The following is a 16,558-nucleotide window of genomic DNA, read 5'->3' as shown; positions in this document are numbered from 1 at the left end:
TCAAATTATCATAAGAAATCAATTTATTATAAGAAAATATAAATACAAACGGTATTAACAATGTAATGGCCAAAATGTACTGTGTGTGATCAGTCCAAAAGGGGGACTTATTTCTATAGGTACGTCTATACCTACAAGCTCTCTTACGCTACTCAGAAAAAGGATCTTATTTCCCTATACCTATTCCTGTAGGTACGTCTATACCTATCAGTTCAGTTTAATAGAATTATTATTATTTTTATAAGCAATAATTATTAGTCTGAAACACTCATCCACATTGAAAAATCTCCTGATAAAAGATACATGACGCTAACGGGACTTGAACCCGCGTCCTTTCGATTTCCGGTCGACAGCTCTGACCACTGAGCTATGGCGGCTTATCTCTTATCCGCGAAATAATTCAATATATACTAGTGTTTCATTCAACAATTACTGCTTGTTACATTTTTTCACCTGAAAACAACCAACTTTATTTGATATGAGAAAGGCATTGTAAGTGCTAAATCTCTCACTAGATGGCGTCGAGACAAATTGTCTACATTTTTTGGTGAAGATACTAGAACTTGTCAAAAATTATATTTTTTTTCAAGTCCCGTTGGCGTCATGTATCTTTTATCAGGAGATTTTTCAATGTAAATGAGTGTTTCAGGTTAATAATTATTGCTTATAAAAATAATTGTTTACCTTTGTGCTATGCATAAAAAAATCTTGTCTTAAACATTAGTGTACCAAAAAAAAAAATAATAAGAATTATTATTGTTTGAATATTTATGGCTGTCACTTGTGATATGTTTCCACTCCTCTATGCAAGTAAAAAAACCATAAAAACGCGATTCACACTTAACGACTTCTGAATACCGCTAAACTAGAAGAGTTAAATTATTGATATGGTATATAAATCAGGCACGGGTAAACTTTTAAATGGTTCCGGTCAGTTGCAAATCGATTTTTGTCTAACTTCCCGTGTAAGCAATATATTTGTTAAGTACCTACCAATCGAAAGTAATACGGGAATATTGTTTATTTATATTAAGAACATGAGATTATTCTTGGGCGATTAGTGCATTCCTGTAGTAATTAATTACATATATTATTGAGATAAAAGATTTTTTAAGAAGAGTTATTTGTATCTTACGATTTATGCTTCTCTTCCATTAATTGCATTTTTCTTGTGGATGGAAAAGGAGTGTACATTTCGAAAAAATATCAGTTTTAAGCGGTATAAGACGCTAATAGGGGCGTGTTTGCTCGACGCTCACATTTGAATTATTTCTGAAGAACGTATTACTAAAATTTGAAATGTTTCTAGAGAGATCAAGTGATTTATATTTAATTTTAATAACAACAGGACCTTATTATAAAATACTAATTTTCATAAAACGTTGTTCAACTATAAAATTAGCGCTAAGCACCAGATTTTATTTTTCTAGGCGATGAATTAGTAACTTCCCGGAGGGATGCCTCTAGAAACATTTGAGGTTTTAGTAATAATTCATCAGAAATAATTAAAATAAACTCCACGAAAAGATCAATATTTCAGGCCCGCCAGAGCAAAGTCGACAGTAAGTCCATCCATTGTGCTGAGCCGCCCGCCGAATTCTGTTTTTATACGAGTTCATCACTCATGTCGTTTCATATTCCCACTTTATTTTAGAGATTTGTTGGGCAAATTCAACATCAGGTCTTTCCAATACAATTTTTGTGCACGGCTGCTTCACTTACGTCGTTAAGATTCTGGGTTTATTTTAGGGTATTGTCTCGTCTTAATAATATATCACATTATTAGCACAATTTTGCTCATACTTTGCTCGTAGAAAATTACAGTTCGAATTAAGAATTCTTTCAAAAGTATATATAATTTTGGTACCATCGCAATCATGATTATGAAATTAAAAGACACATGTATTGTGAAAGAAAGAAAAAAAATATCGTGCTGGATATTTTTTTACAATTTTCAGGTGGGAATAGGGGAATAAGATGTATTGTTAATGATTTCTCTAAAATATTTTTTGATGCAATCAAAATTTGTAATTTATCATTCATGCATCTGATTTCATCTGATAATTTACTAAATAATTATTTTCCTTGGTTAGTACAATGGTGTTGGGCAAAAGATCTATTTAGTTTAGGGCAGTTATTTAAAGTATGTTGGTATAGTGTGTATTAAAATGAAAGGACTCACAATAGTGATTTATTATAGTATGTAAAATGTTAATATAACTTGTAAGTACACTGATTATAATCTAGATGTTAATTTAAATTGATGGAAAGATGATAATGAAGAGAACCAAATGAAATAATATGAACATAACAAGAAGAAAAAAAGGAATGAATAATGTTATTATTTTTTTGTAGCTATCGTTATGTCAAGCGTCAAGAGAGTAATAGAAGAGTATGTATGAGACGATGAATGAATGAGAATGAGGCAAGAAGTGTGTGCCAAGACCGAGCAGCTTGGCGGTTCGTCCTCTCTGCCTACCCCTGCGAGGAAAACGCTGTGATTGCTAGTAAGTTAGTTAGCTAAAACTTTTATATTAAGTAACGTGTCACTAAAAGCGAATAAAACATAAGAAATTATTTTTTTCTGTATTTTGTATTTAAAAATTAGAGGCACCCTGTGCGATATGACCCACCATTCCACAGTCCTCTTAAATGCCATAATATGCAAATATTGATAAGAAATTCCAAGGCAATGTATTTTTCTTTCTGTACTAAATACGGTGCCTCAGACCCGTTTCAGAACTTTGATTGTCTGTGCTTTTCATAACATAATATTAAGCTCTTTTTGACAAAAAGACAATGGCGAAATTGACATGGGAATACTCTCGTCAAAGGACAAAGTTAATGAAAACATTGTTTTGTCAAAGCCATGTTGATAATGTTACTGGAAGTTTTTGGTTTCACTTTGACGTTGATAAAGGGGTGTACTTTCTCTTGCGAAAAAAAATCATTTATCTTTAATCCTATTAACAATTTCTACAATTAGATTTTCATATTTAAGTGGGACAAATATACATGCGAACTTTTTTTGTATCTATGGAATTACGTACTTACGTAAGATATAACCGTGAATTTCCTCCACAAATTTGCAGCTTCAAAAATAGAACAATTTTTAAAATAGATATACGTCTGAGTCAAGATTCGTAGAAATGGATTACTACACTAGAATTCATAACATGATATACGTCTGAGTCAAGATTCGTAGAAATGGATTACTACACTAGAATTCATAACATGATATACGTCTGAGTCAAGATTCGTAGAAATGGATTACTACACTAGAATTCATAACATGATATACGTCTGAGTCAAGATTCGTAGAAATGGATTACTACACTAGAATTCATAACATGATATACGTCTGAGTCAAGATTCGTAGAAATGGATTACTACACTAGAATTCATAACATGATATACGTCTGAGTCAAGATTCGTAGAAATGGATTACTACACTAGAATTCATAACATGATATACGTCTGAGTCAAGATTCGTAGAAATGGATTACTACACTAGAATTCATAACATGATATACGTCTGAGTCAAGATTCGTAGAAATGGATTACTACACTAGAATTCATAACATGATATACGTCTGAGTCAAGATTCGTAGAAATGGATTACTACACTAGAATTCATAACATGATATACGTCTGAGTCAAGATTCGTAGAAATGGATTACTACACTAGAATTCATAACATGATATACGTCTGAGTCAAGATTCGTAGAAATGGATTACTACACTAGAATTCATAACATGATATACGTCTGAGTCAAGATTCGTAGAAATGGATTACTACACTAGAATTCATAACATGATATACGTCTGAGTCAAGATTCGTAGAAATGGATTACTACACTAGAATTCATAACATGATATACGTCTGAGTCAAGATTCGTAGAAATGGATTACTACACTAGAATTCATAACATGATATACGTCTGAGTCAAGATTCGTAGAAATGGATTACTACACTAGAATTCATAACATGATATACGTCTGAGTCAAGATTCGTAGAAATGGATTACTACACTAGAATTCATAACATGATATACGTCTGAGTCAAGATTCGTAGAAATGGATTACTACACTAGAATTCATAACATGATATACGTCTGAGTCAAGATTCGTAGAAATGGATTACTACACTAGAATTCATAACCCCGAGCAACGCCGGATACATATCAGCTAAACAATGTAATATATATTTTCACGCACTTATGTATGTTTGTACACACTACTACATCCTTTTAATGCATCACCATTTCATATTATTAACCACTGTTGAATTTGGCAACCACCTCTGGTCTGAAGCCCCGAATACTTGCCGAAAAAATCCGGACTGTGCAGAAACGGGATTGATAGATTCCCCTGTCTTAACATAAGGTTTTCATTCTTTATAACGCCAGGCAGGAATGCTGTCCTTTCTCGACCTGTATTTCAATGGGAGATGCTCTGAGCAACTAAGAACATCTATCCCTTCGGCACCGGTTCATGAGTTCAACAGTTCGGCTGTAGAAAGATTTTCGTGTATCCTTCCTCTCTACAACATGGGTCACTTCAAGACCCATTTTTACAAAACTCATATTTTCAAAAAGATCCTCCGATCCATCCATAGCATCCCCAAAGATGACATTGGCCCTGAGGAATTGATTTTCCTCCGTGCCTCCTGTGTAGAGTTGATGAAAAATACTTGATTCCGAATGATGGTCTTTTACGACATTTACCTAGGTGGTGTATATATCCCGCCATGTGCGACTCTTTGTATAAATAGAATTATTCTCAACACTTTCCCTGTCACATTATTGTCATGATAGTTTACTAAATTTGTATTTTAATTTGAAAATTTGAATGCTTCAATGGCAACGTGTAAAAATTGTACAAGGCGCTAATAAATATATTCTCGATTAATATAGGCTCGATTTTACATTATAAATGTAGAAGTAACATTGCAAATATTCCTGAGATTTTTCCCTTTTATACCGAACATTATTTTAAATGCAATAATTATTATAATATCAGCATTATACATAAATCATTGCAGATGCATTCTGAGTCGCTGATGCCACTTGTATTGTCGTAAATTCAAATCTTCGAGTGGAAAATTGACTTCTAACTATGTCACGACTTTCTAGTTAATCACACGCCTGTTAAATACAGTTTTTATGAATCTTGGGTCTGAATGCAATTTTTTAATTTTTTACTATGTACCACCGCGCAAGAGTCCCAACTGTTCCCAACCGTTTGAAACCAGTGAGGTATGTTATGAGGCTGAAAGTAGGAAGAGTACCTGACTATTCAGATCTGATAAGTTATAACAAAACGGAGCTCAACGCATGAAACTTGAAATGAATATTTTCGATGAAGAAATTATTAGGATCTTTATTCAGCTCATTCCCATTTTATTATCATTTCATCATGTCGCAATTTAACGAAGGATTCCATAACCACAGAAATTCCAACATTGGATATTTCCCATTAAATCAACTCTGGTCCCGTGAGAGATTGATGAGTTTTTTCTTAAAGCCATCATCTGGAATAATTCCTCTGATGGTTTTTTTCATAACGATGAACATATTAATTTTTGAAGTCCAATATAACAACTCCCTTCAGAATTTTTCTAGTATTTGTTGAAATTCATCGTATTTTTATTTCTAATAACGTTATACTGAAAAACGGAGTGCCGCAGGATTTTATGAAATTATATTAAATTCCTGGAACCCGGGCATTCCGGGCTGCAAACCAATCATTCTCAGCGAGAAATTTGCTCCGATGGGATTTTATTTCCCTTTTACAGATCAGCACGGAGAAAAATGAGTACGGCTGATTTATTGAAATCCTGTTAAAAACTTGATTCCAATTTTTTCTGATAAAATATTAGTAAATTCAGAATTTATCGAAATACGCGTTTATTATAGGTGTTCTTTTCCTGATAAATATAATTACGAAATATAAGAATATTTATGAACCTAATTTAGGAATCCTGTCAGTTCATTCATTTAATGCCTGTATTCCCGCTTTTAACAGGAATATGAATGATTTGATCAGATTTTACTAAATTGGCAATATTTTATTTTTCTACATGATCGTACGAGACTCGTGTTTAATTAGTCAATATCAGAGAATCATAATAACTGAAAAGTTTAAATCAAAACCAGTCATCTAACTTATTCTAACGACTTGTATGCACATAACAATGCTGTAGAAGGAAGAGATTGGGACTATGTTTCCCAATTGAGATTGAAAGTAGTAGGGAGAGGAAGGAGATGAGAAAGAGGGTAGTGTGAAGTACCAGGCGAATCGGATATGGTCAATTAGCACTGAGAAAAGCAATTTCTAGATATTTTGGTTTCAGATTTATCTTACCAAGGTGACCTTGAGAGCAGTGGCGGTTCGTGGTCTTTTTAACAGGGGGTTCAGAAATTCAAGAGAAGATAAACATATCTAATTAAAATTTACTTACTGTTGTCCTTCGTCAAATAGTCGAATACGGCAGCAGTCACACAACTTAAATAAAGTTAGTGGGAGGGGTACCTACATATTTTTGTTTTTAAATCACTTCACTAGACACAAATATTAGATAATGAGAAAAGTTTTATAGGAATTAAATTGTTTAATGTTTTTATAGCACTCAATGTATGTTGCTAATTATTATTGTTTTTTCGAGAAGAATAATTTCGTAGAATATACATATAATAGATATTTAAAACATAAAAAAAAAAACAAATAAAGGTGGCACGAAATAAATTTACTAAGTCTACTTCAATAGGTAGTAGATTTGCAAATGCCATAAGCAAACGGTTGGAGAAATGCAGAAACAAGAAAACAAAAATATGTACAAAAATGACTACAAAGTTAAATACCATAATATAACATAAAAAATAACACTTGCTTCCCTAAAGGTCAAACGTCGACCGCGAAGTTCTCGGGTTTCTTCGGTTACATTCGTCAATGTTCGGAGGTCACGTGATAACATAACGCGTGTTCGGCGCACACAATTTGTCTTACTTTTGCAAAGAAAGACCAAATTTTGTATATGTCACCGTCATAGGGATCTGTACCGGCTAAAATTCTTTTGTATGAAGAGTTTGGCGCGGATTTCAACTCGCACAAAATTTGGAATATGTATCGTATTTTTCGGTGGCGCGGGTTTTGAAGGCGAAATTTTAATAGCGTGCTATCTATAATGTGCTTATATTATTATAAAACAAGTTTGTTTTATTTTCTCATCTTTTTAATGGGGGTTCGCCGCACAAACGCACTTTAGAGAAAACCGCCACTGCTTGAGAGCACATATCTATATGATTCGTTGAAATTGTGAAGATTCCATGAACAGTCAGATTTGGTTATCAAGCACAAGGACCGCTATTTGGAGCTAAATTTTGTTTCTGGAACCTCGCCAGGGCGATACTAAGAGCATTTCAACATAATTATAAAAGCATTCTTCTGCTAGTATTTTTAATTTTTAAAATTGATGTCTACCACTTTTAACTTCGATAACTCCCAAAATCCTCATTTAAAAGCTATTCCTTAATCCTTATTTAATCCTAATTGTGAAAAATATGACAGGTAATTGACGAATAAAAATTAATCAGGTGGCTTGTACACGGGGTCCAAAAACTTACCATTTACGGATACTTACCGTTTTTATAAAAGTTGCGGTATTAGGCGATGAGTTAAGTAACTTCGATCAATTCACTTTTATCCAGGATTTAAGATAGTTTTATATTTTTTTTCCAAATAAGAACTCTTTTCAACACGAAAACCTTTTAGTTTAGACTTATAATTTATAATAAGTCTCGTTATTTTTGAGAGTTAATGACAACAGCCTTCGATGACACATAAAATAAAATATCAACATTTATAACTAAGCAGGTAATTTCATTGAAACTTTGAGAATACAGAAACGTAAGTTTCTCGCAAATCTTGACAAATATTTACTTTTGTGAAAGCAATAAGCACCTACCTACATATTTTAAAAACACTTATCGTCTAATTAATTAGATTCGTACACGCTCATTCAACGTTGGTGTTGTAATGCGGGCCTTGAGCCTGGTTTAAGACAGTTCTAACCAAACAAACGCCACGATAATAAGTCAAGATTTTCACTGTTCTGACCATACGCGCCGCGTAATATTTACACCACATTTTAGTACGCCTGAAAGAATTCAAATGTCAGATATGTTGAGGCAATTTAAAAAACCTTTGTTGTAAGTTGTCATTTAGAATTACTTATTTTACTCGTTCGTTTTTGGAATAATAATTATCGAAATGAATAAACGCCTGCGCTAACAGTATATTTAGTTGTCTTAATAAAAGCTTGTGTATTTTCACCTTATCTTTCTATGAATGATGGCCGAAAGAGTTCAAAGGTTTTTGATAATCAGAAGAAAATTTGAAGAACTTACTGATGATTCCTTTAAATTAAAACATGAAATATCTGGATCTTCAACGTGCTTTGGTAGAAGAAAGGGGATTGAAGAGGAATGAAAAATGACTGTGCTCTTTATAATATACTATAAAAGGGCGAATAAAACAATGACTTTCTTTCTCATTTGTAAGGATTAATCAATTTCTCATTAAAACAATAAAAAATCTTTCTCTTGCCTTTATATTAGCTTGCATTTGTAATATAGTCTTTTAATTTAAATGATTTACAATTTTTTATGAAAACTGAAATATTTCATCACATTTGTAAAATAATACGTTTTTGGATTGAAAATTTGATCCCTTGGAAATATTACGAATGCTTTAATTAAATGCTGTGAGTAGAACACATCTTGATATCGGAAACAATCGATCATTTTTTGTCCTGATCAGTCTTTTTATATGTTTGGAAAAAAATAAAGTATCAGGCCGCTAAAAAGTGTAAAATCTCCTTCTTACGAAACCGTTTTGGATACCATTTTATTTTTATAATGTTGCAAATTAAGTTATTTAGAATATGGTGGAAAAAACATTTTAATTTTGTGCCTGAAATTCAGTGAATATAATAAAATCTGCGCTTTCAGCGATGTTTTTTTTGCATAATTCAAAACAGGCGGCCGATGTGCGGGAATTTCTACCCTATCGTCATTTACATAAGGACTGCGTGATTTCACCCGATTCCGAATGTTGAACGCCGCAGAGCATTTCCTTAAACCATAATTAGGTTTTATTCATTGGCGGACGCAACTCTCTTGGCTCCTAAAATAAACTAAGTTTTTTAAAATCCGTCACAGAAACCGAATGTTTTTGATTAGCTATTACGGCCGAGTGATTGGCCTCAAAGAGTGGGAGCGGCCTTGATTTGTTTGTTAGAGTGGGATGTTTAGTCTTCGCGATGTCGTGGAACCTAGAACCAGTGATGCTATTCCTATCGAAATTTCGGTAAATCTACCGATTTTTAAAAAAATCTAGCTATATTTTCATTTTTTTTTTGAAAACTACTGATGCAACTACACGCACAGCTAGTTATTCAATGTCTGTCTACAGATTTGGCAATATTCATTGCCCTCCTCGCTCCCCTGATCTTTGCTTAATTGACTTCTTTTGTGAGGATATCTCTAGTCACTGTAAATTCTCCCGTCTATATCTCTAGTCCCGAGTATACGTTGAAACCAGACTGAGTATATGTCTTCTAGTCATACTGCCTTGAAGATCTCGAGATGAAAATCCAGGAGGATGTTAATTTACGCTACTCAAAGTTTTGGTAAATGGCCAAAATATACATCTGAACTAAATCTTATTGAAAACCACGCCGTTCCCGTGACGGACCCTGTATTATTGTGATTTATTTTTGGGGTATTATCATAAATAAAAAAAATCTGCCCTGATGATGGACACTTTGAGAAAGTCCGAAATGTTGGTTTAAGAAGGAGATAGCACAACATAGCTTTATACCCCAAAAATAAATCACAATAAAGTTTTTGATGTACGTTTTCAAAACCGCTCAAGTTTCTCAAAATAATTATGCCGTTTTGGTAAATAAATAAATTAGTAATATTACATAAATAATTGTTGGGTATTTACTAACAACCCTAAAAGGCAAATGTTTGACGGTTTCTATTACGGAAGATCAAATAAACATTATTGAGCGTTTAGAATTTAATTTTGGAGGAGCTTTCTAAGCGGAAGAACGTTTTGCAAACACAATTCTATAAATAATGTAATATTATTTTACGAACCAAAATAGAAAATAAATTCATTAGAATAAGATTTTAAGTACCAAAGCGGTAAGAGCGGCTTTATGCAGATTAATCGTTACGCGTATAATCAATTTGCATTTGGATTTTTGTGTACTCAAGGTGAATCTCTGCAAATACCGATAAATTTTCCCCTAATAATCTATTTGGTCCCTTAACAGCTAACAACACTCTCAGTTGATCATTTGAAAAAGGTGGAACAAACAAAAGTACATCTTGACACATTTTTTGCATATATTTGATTTTTAAAAAATCTATAGATGACGGAAATGATGTAGCCAACCAAAAAAAGTCATTTTTACCCATCCAATCTAGATATAAAAAATACAGTGTGTGGCAAGCCTACGCACGACGGAAGTGAAACTTTTAGTATTCTTCTCTCTCTCTCTTTTCATTTCATATTATTATTATTCAGAACGCTGTACATTATAGTTATAAAAAGCATAAATTTATTTATAGGCGTGTTGTTAACAAATAAACGTTTAATTAGATTTCTAATATTGACATATTTATCAGTAGCATGTGATAAAAAAAATTAAAAGTTATAAAAATATGGGATTCGAACCCGGGTCCTGCATAACGAGTGTCGAACGCTCTGCCTCTAGACCGCGAGGAGAAGTATCTCACGCGACGAGAACCGCGTATAGAACGTGTACTCCTATCACATAACGTCTCGTTAACGCTTTATATAGGGTTGAATCGAAGCTATATCGGCAGTGTGAAGTCATATCTGCCTTTTTTCAAAATATTCCGTATATTTGTCCGTTTTGGAAAAGATCTATCGTGTTTTAACAGTCTCATACCCGTATGGAGTCTAAATTTGAAAATCATTTCTAAATTTTGAAAAACTCACTTACGGCTGTGTTTTTTACTAAAAAAAACTTGTCACGCACGTCTGCGAGGGTAATTAGTCGCGTTATCGGCCTTGATTAGTAATTTTAATGATTCAAAATAAAAATAATTAATCAAAATACCGAGCGACTCTACCGGCTCGATTTGTAAGCTATATTTCGACCAAAATATCATACAGTCAAAATATCTAAAAGTCGCAGCACGAGAGCATTTTATCACTTTTCCTCGTATTAAAAAAATCACAAAAAGAAAAAAAAATAGTTAAAGCGGGGATCGAACCTCTGTTCTTCACGACGAGAGTCGAGCGCTCTGCCTCTAGACAGCGAAGCTGAGATTGGAGAGTGACCTAAACTAGGCATATAATATTAGCTAGGCTCCTATAGCGAAATGATCACGGTTTTTCGTGACGGTCATGAGTCAGTTTTACTCCGGTCCTCGAAAATGCATAACGCGCGTAAAGAAGTTTTACTTCAAAAAGTTATTTCCACCCATCCAATCTAGATATAAAAAAACGTACTTTTGACCCATCCAATCTAGGCATAAAAAGTAGTGTAATCCACTTTAATCCGAGTTTTAACTGCTTTAACAAACTGCGTTAGTGAATTATTAATATAAATACGGACTTGAATAATGTTATTAAAAATACTTTTCATAAGATGATTCCAAATAGTTGAAAGGTTTCTTGAAATTTAATAATTTGATGTTTGGCGGAATATCACTAAAAATAAATCTTCCAATTTATATTTCTCCTTAATTTTGTCATTCACTATACGAAATGCTCCAATATTGAAGGTTCATATTATTCGTGATATTTCTGACCAGATCTAGTATTGGGTTAATATGAAAAAATATTATAATATTTAAAGCATGATTGTTTTGGAACCCTTAAACACTGGATCATTTTCTTTATTTTTCAGAGTTTTCCACAAAATGCTTTACCAGGCGCCCAGTCCCCAAAGGAAAAAGGAACCGGCTCCGAGGGAGAACAAACTAAGGCTTTTCCTCAAAAGGTCTTCAGAACCGCTATTAAACCTGCAAAATGCGGCTAATCAGGTAAACAATATCTTTGAATAAAAACGACATATTAATTTACTGTAAATAGATATTAAATAATATAATGAAATAATTTAAACACATTTTTTACACTATCTTGATTTTTGACCGTTACCGTTTTCAGCCTATCACGGTCATCTTCAGACTGATACAATTTCTCCCTGCAGTATGAATTATATACCCAATTTATGAGAGGGGGTGTCAGGGGTGGGAAACCAAGATTTTATTTCAATCAATCATTATTGCTGTTAGAAAAATAAATTATAAAAGGGCAATCACTTTTATTATTCGAATAATTTACAATATATAAAAAAAACACCTCGGTCACAAGCTGTTATTCGTTAAGAATTTCAAATTAGAAGAGAGAAAAATTAATTCTATACTGAAAAAGGGGAAATTGTAAAACAGGAAAGTTACTCATTTTGCTATATCGACAAATCAAATTTGACAACAGAAATATCTATTGACAATTATTTGCATTAGTAGAGAGCAAAATTTTGAGATCATAATTTAAAACTTTTTTTTACAAATAATCAATTGTAAAATTATGAAAATGTTATATACTGATTTAACATATATTAGGGTTTATATATTTTGGATTCATCTCATTAACTACACCAAACCCATCAGAAAACCCCTAATTAATTCAGATTTCACCAACCTTTCACTATGTTAAATTTTTGTTGATTAAACCACATTATTCATTTTTGATAATTTTGACACAAAAAACATTGAAAGGTATAAAATATTAGTATAAATAAATCAAAAATATGATGACTCAACTAAAATCAGGATATAACAATACTCTATTAATTAATTTAAAGCATTGTTTACTACCCCTGATACCGCGATACTTCTTCCAAAAAAATGTGCGTATATTCCCTAGTTTATGGACAAATTTTGCTAGTCTAAAGATAACCACGATAGGCTTAAACCGTTAACAGACAAAAATAAAAAAGAATACAAATTTTTAAATTTTTCCAACATATAGTAATTGAATTCCACCACGAATATCAAAAATAGAAATATAAGAATTTTATATACTCCTTAATTAATCAATTCAGCGTATTTTTTATAGTTTACATTAATTTATTGTGAATAGATAGTGAAAATGATATTAATTATGATGAAATTTAGATACCTTAGCTTGAGAAGCTCTCTTTATTAACAGTTTTTTGTGGTATCACACGAAAACCGCTAATTTCGATGTATATTAAAGCTTATAAATGAACTGCTCAAATTCCTACTTCGAAATACTTAAATTGAAAATTTTTTTATTTTTTTTAGAAAGCGATATTATGCTTTAGCCTTAGAGTACATTTTTTGTAAGAATTATGATAGTAAGTATACATTATAATGTAAAATCATTTATAATATATTCCTGACTGCATTACCATAACACAATTCTACACAATGTTTGTATGTACCTACTAACATCGACTGTGAAAAGGTTTTAAGGAATGACCTTTACTTTTTGCTAACCAGCTATTTTAATTACATTTTCTCTGAGCATGTATCATAATTACATAAAAAAGCATTAAACAATAATGGACTTACAAACTTGCTGCAAAAATTCATGAAATTTTTTGGTTTATCCACACTCTTCGAATCATTCTTAATAAAGTAGGTATTTTGACTTGCTTCGTCGTGACATCGCATCTTTATAATAATGGAGTCACTATACAAAAAACATGGTATTTCAGAATATGCAATGAATGTTTTGGGGTTTTTGCATGATTAAAAAGGTTACGTTACGTAGGACGTAAATATGTATATATTGTGTTTTTAAGTTATTCAGGCGAGATTTAAAAAAAGGTATTTTAAAATATGTAAAGGCACTAAGAATAGTGACACCATTTTATTAAAAAATATCTTCAAATTGATTCTTATTAAAACGGCGACACTAAACAAAAAATTACTCAATTATTTAGTGTACCACTAAATAAAAATATGGTAATTATATGAAAAATGATACCATACCAATACGTAATAAAAACATTGTTTTGAAACAAAATATGTAATTAAACAAACAGAACTCACTTACCGCCAAGAAGTTATTTCCATATATTTATATTATGAAGGGGAATAATGACACTTTCTCTGATGAATCTGATGTCTTGTCATTCGACGTTGGATGATCATATCTTCAGTTTGGTATTGAAATCACAAAATCGTCAAATTTTGTATAGTGACACTATAATTATAATGGTGGGACATGTCTACCAATTTTATAACAACCTATTTGGTAACCAGTGTTTGGTACAGTCGCAAGTTTAACATGATTTAGAGTGATTTTGTTACTCCTTTTCACAGTCGATTACATAAAATAAATATATAAAAAAATATATATCTGTGCCTTAGAATACACACACAACAATCTTAAATAAAGAATATCCTATATTTGTATTTAACCCCCAGAACACCCCATAAAAACCATAAATGTATACCTACGAATGTATGTATAACCAATTCCTTGCTCGAAATGAAAACCTTTATAATGTTAAGAACCTGTCAGCTTTGAAAGGCTTACCGTGCACCCTAACCAAAATAAAGATATATTGATAAGACAAATAATGAACTTGAACGCAAAACGAACACCAATAATCCTTCTGCTTTTCTGTGAATCAAAGAAAATAGCTAAATGACGGATGTGAATCGTAAATCAGTCTTTGATTTGCGTTAAAGTACATTCTTAACATTTAATCCTAGAAGACTAATATTTTTTGAATGATCAATACTATTATCAGGCCTCACATAATGCATGTTTTGTTTACAAAGGTTTCAAATGTGTAATTTGTTTTTTAAAACAATTTTTCATAACCGATAAAAAATATAACATTCTTATATTTTGTATCTATAAAAAATATGTATTTAGCGGCTAAATCTTTTGGGATCTAAATCAGTGACATATATCTCAAGAAAATTAATGAAAACACAGGTTTTTTTCACGTTCTCTCAAAATATCTTTAATAGTTTTATCACATTATCTTGTGAAACGTAACGAATATTAATCTTTGATACAATTGACACGTGTAGGTATGTACCTACCTTGTATTCTCTATAGACTGGATTGACCAGAGTGACGTACAGGGTTTTCCAATAAGAGGTGTTATTTTGAATAGCCCGCTATTTCAGTAGATGTTACTTTTAAAGCTGTCATTTTTTGACATTTGACAAGTAGAAACTACGTCATTAATAAAAATGGAACGATACACGCTTTAAAAACGCATTGAAATTATTAAAATTCACTTGAGAGAATCAAATGCAAATCATCTGGAGTGATGAGGCCCATTTCCACCTCGGTGGCTTCGTTAACAAGCAAAATTGTCGCAATTGGGGCTCGGAAAACCCAAGAATTATTATTGAAAAGCTTTTCTATAATCAACGTGTGACTGTTTGGTGTAGTTTATGGTCCGGCGGAGTCATTGGATCTTACTTTTTTGAAAATGTGGCTGGAGCAACAGTTACGGTGAATGGATTGCGCTATTGAGAGATGATTAATGATTTTTTTATGGCCAAAATTGAATGGTATTAATCTGGACAACGTTTACTTTCAACAAAACGGCGCTTCGTGCCATACAAGCAACGAAACCAATGATCTTTTACGATTGAATATCAAAATAACACCTCTTATTGGAAAACCCTGTATATAGAAAAAAGCATACTTAGCGCCTTTCCTTCCTGCAAACCCTAGTCAGATCAACGCATTCATTATAGAGATACACCATACAAAATGCACGTGGTGCTGGTCTAAACGTCCGAGATTAGTCTTCTAGGCTTAAACAATGTACTCAAATTACACAATCAGCGCATTGAAGGGTTTAATTTACCAAATTGATCAAGGGAGCGTCACGTCGTCTATGAAAATACTACGGACGTTAACCCTTTGCGCGCATACCGTGTTAGGGTACGTTTATATACAGGTAACGTGGCGTGCTGCGTGGTTCATTCAACCCCAATTATTTGTGCACTTCAATTGTGAACAAATATTAATATCGTATTCATATTGGCTCCCATTGATTAACAATGACTTTTTATACAATAAATGTGCTGATTTTTTGAGCAACTTCCTTACCCCAGAATTCTGTCAGAAAAACGCAAAACTGGAAGAGAAATAAAATGAGGTGGAATGAAACTGATTGATTAATTTTACACTATTAGTCATGACATTATGAGGTACAGTAATCTGTTGATCATGTTGACAAGTCACGCGAGTGCATAGATTCGCGTGAGTAATCTGCTTCATGTTAACCTCGTACTATTCAGTTTTATAGTGACTTATCGGGGTGATTGAACCTGTTCATGCATCGGTTTAAATGTAGTGTTGCAAAGGGTGATTGCCCCCCATCAAATAAAAATTGCAACAATCCAATGACTTTTGCATTTCTGTACGCGTGTTATTTTACAGCACCATGCAAATATTATTTATACGTCGCACATCACGATGGTTCATCTTAATTAAACAGTAT

At 32.5% G+C, this 16,558-nt stretch overlaps 1 protein-coding gene across 5 annotated transcripts in view; it reads left to right on the top strand.

Moving 5' to 3' along the window:
- The window catches only part of gprs (speckle type BTB/POZ protein), an 82,185-nt gene that overhangs the window by 49,724 nt on the left and 15,903 nt on the right, over nt 1-16,558 (top strand). For all 5 annotated transcript variants that reach the window (XM_089636240.1, XM_089636239.1, XM_089636238.1 and 2 more), the window contains exon 3: nt 11,954-12,089. In XM_089636240.1, coding sequence (XP_089492366.1) covers nt 11,954-12,089 — 136 coding nt within the window. The remainder of the gene's footprint in view (nt 1-11,953; nt 12,090-16,558) is intronic.

Source organism: Hesperophylax consimilis, chromosome 10, assembly GCF_061612785.1.
Source record: "Hesperophylax consimilis isolate HC1 chromosome 10, BYU_Hcon_1.0, whole genome shotgun sequence".
Taxonomy (NCBI): Eukaryota; Metazoa; Arthropoda; class Insecta; order Trichoptera; family Limnephilidae; genus Hesperophylax; species Hesperophylax consimilis.
Note: the sequence above shows the minus strand (reverse complement) of the source record. Positions and strands in the feature narration are given on the sequence as shown.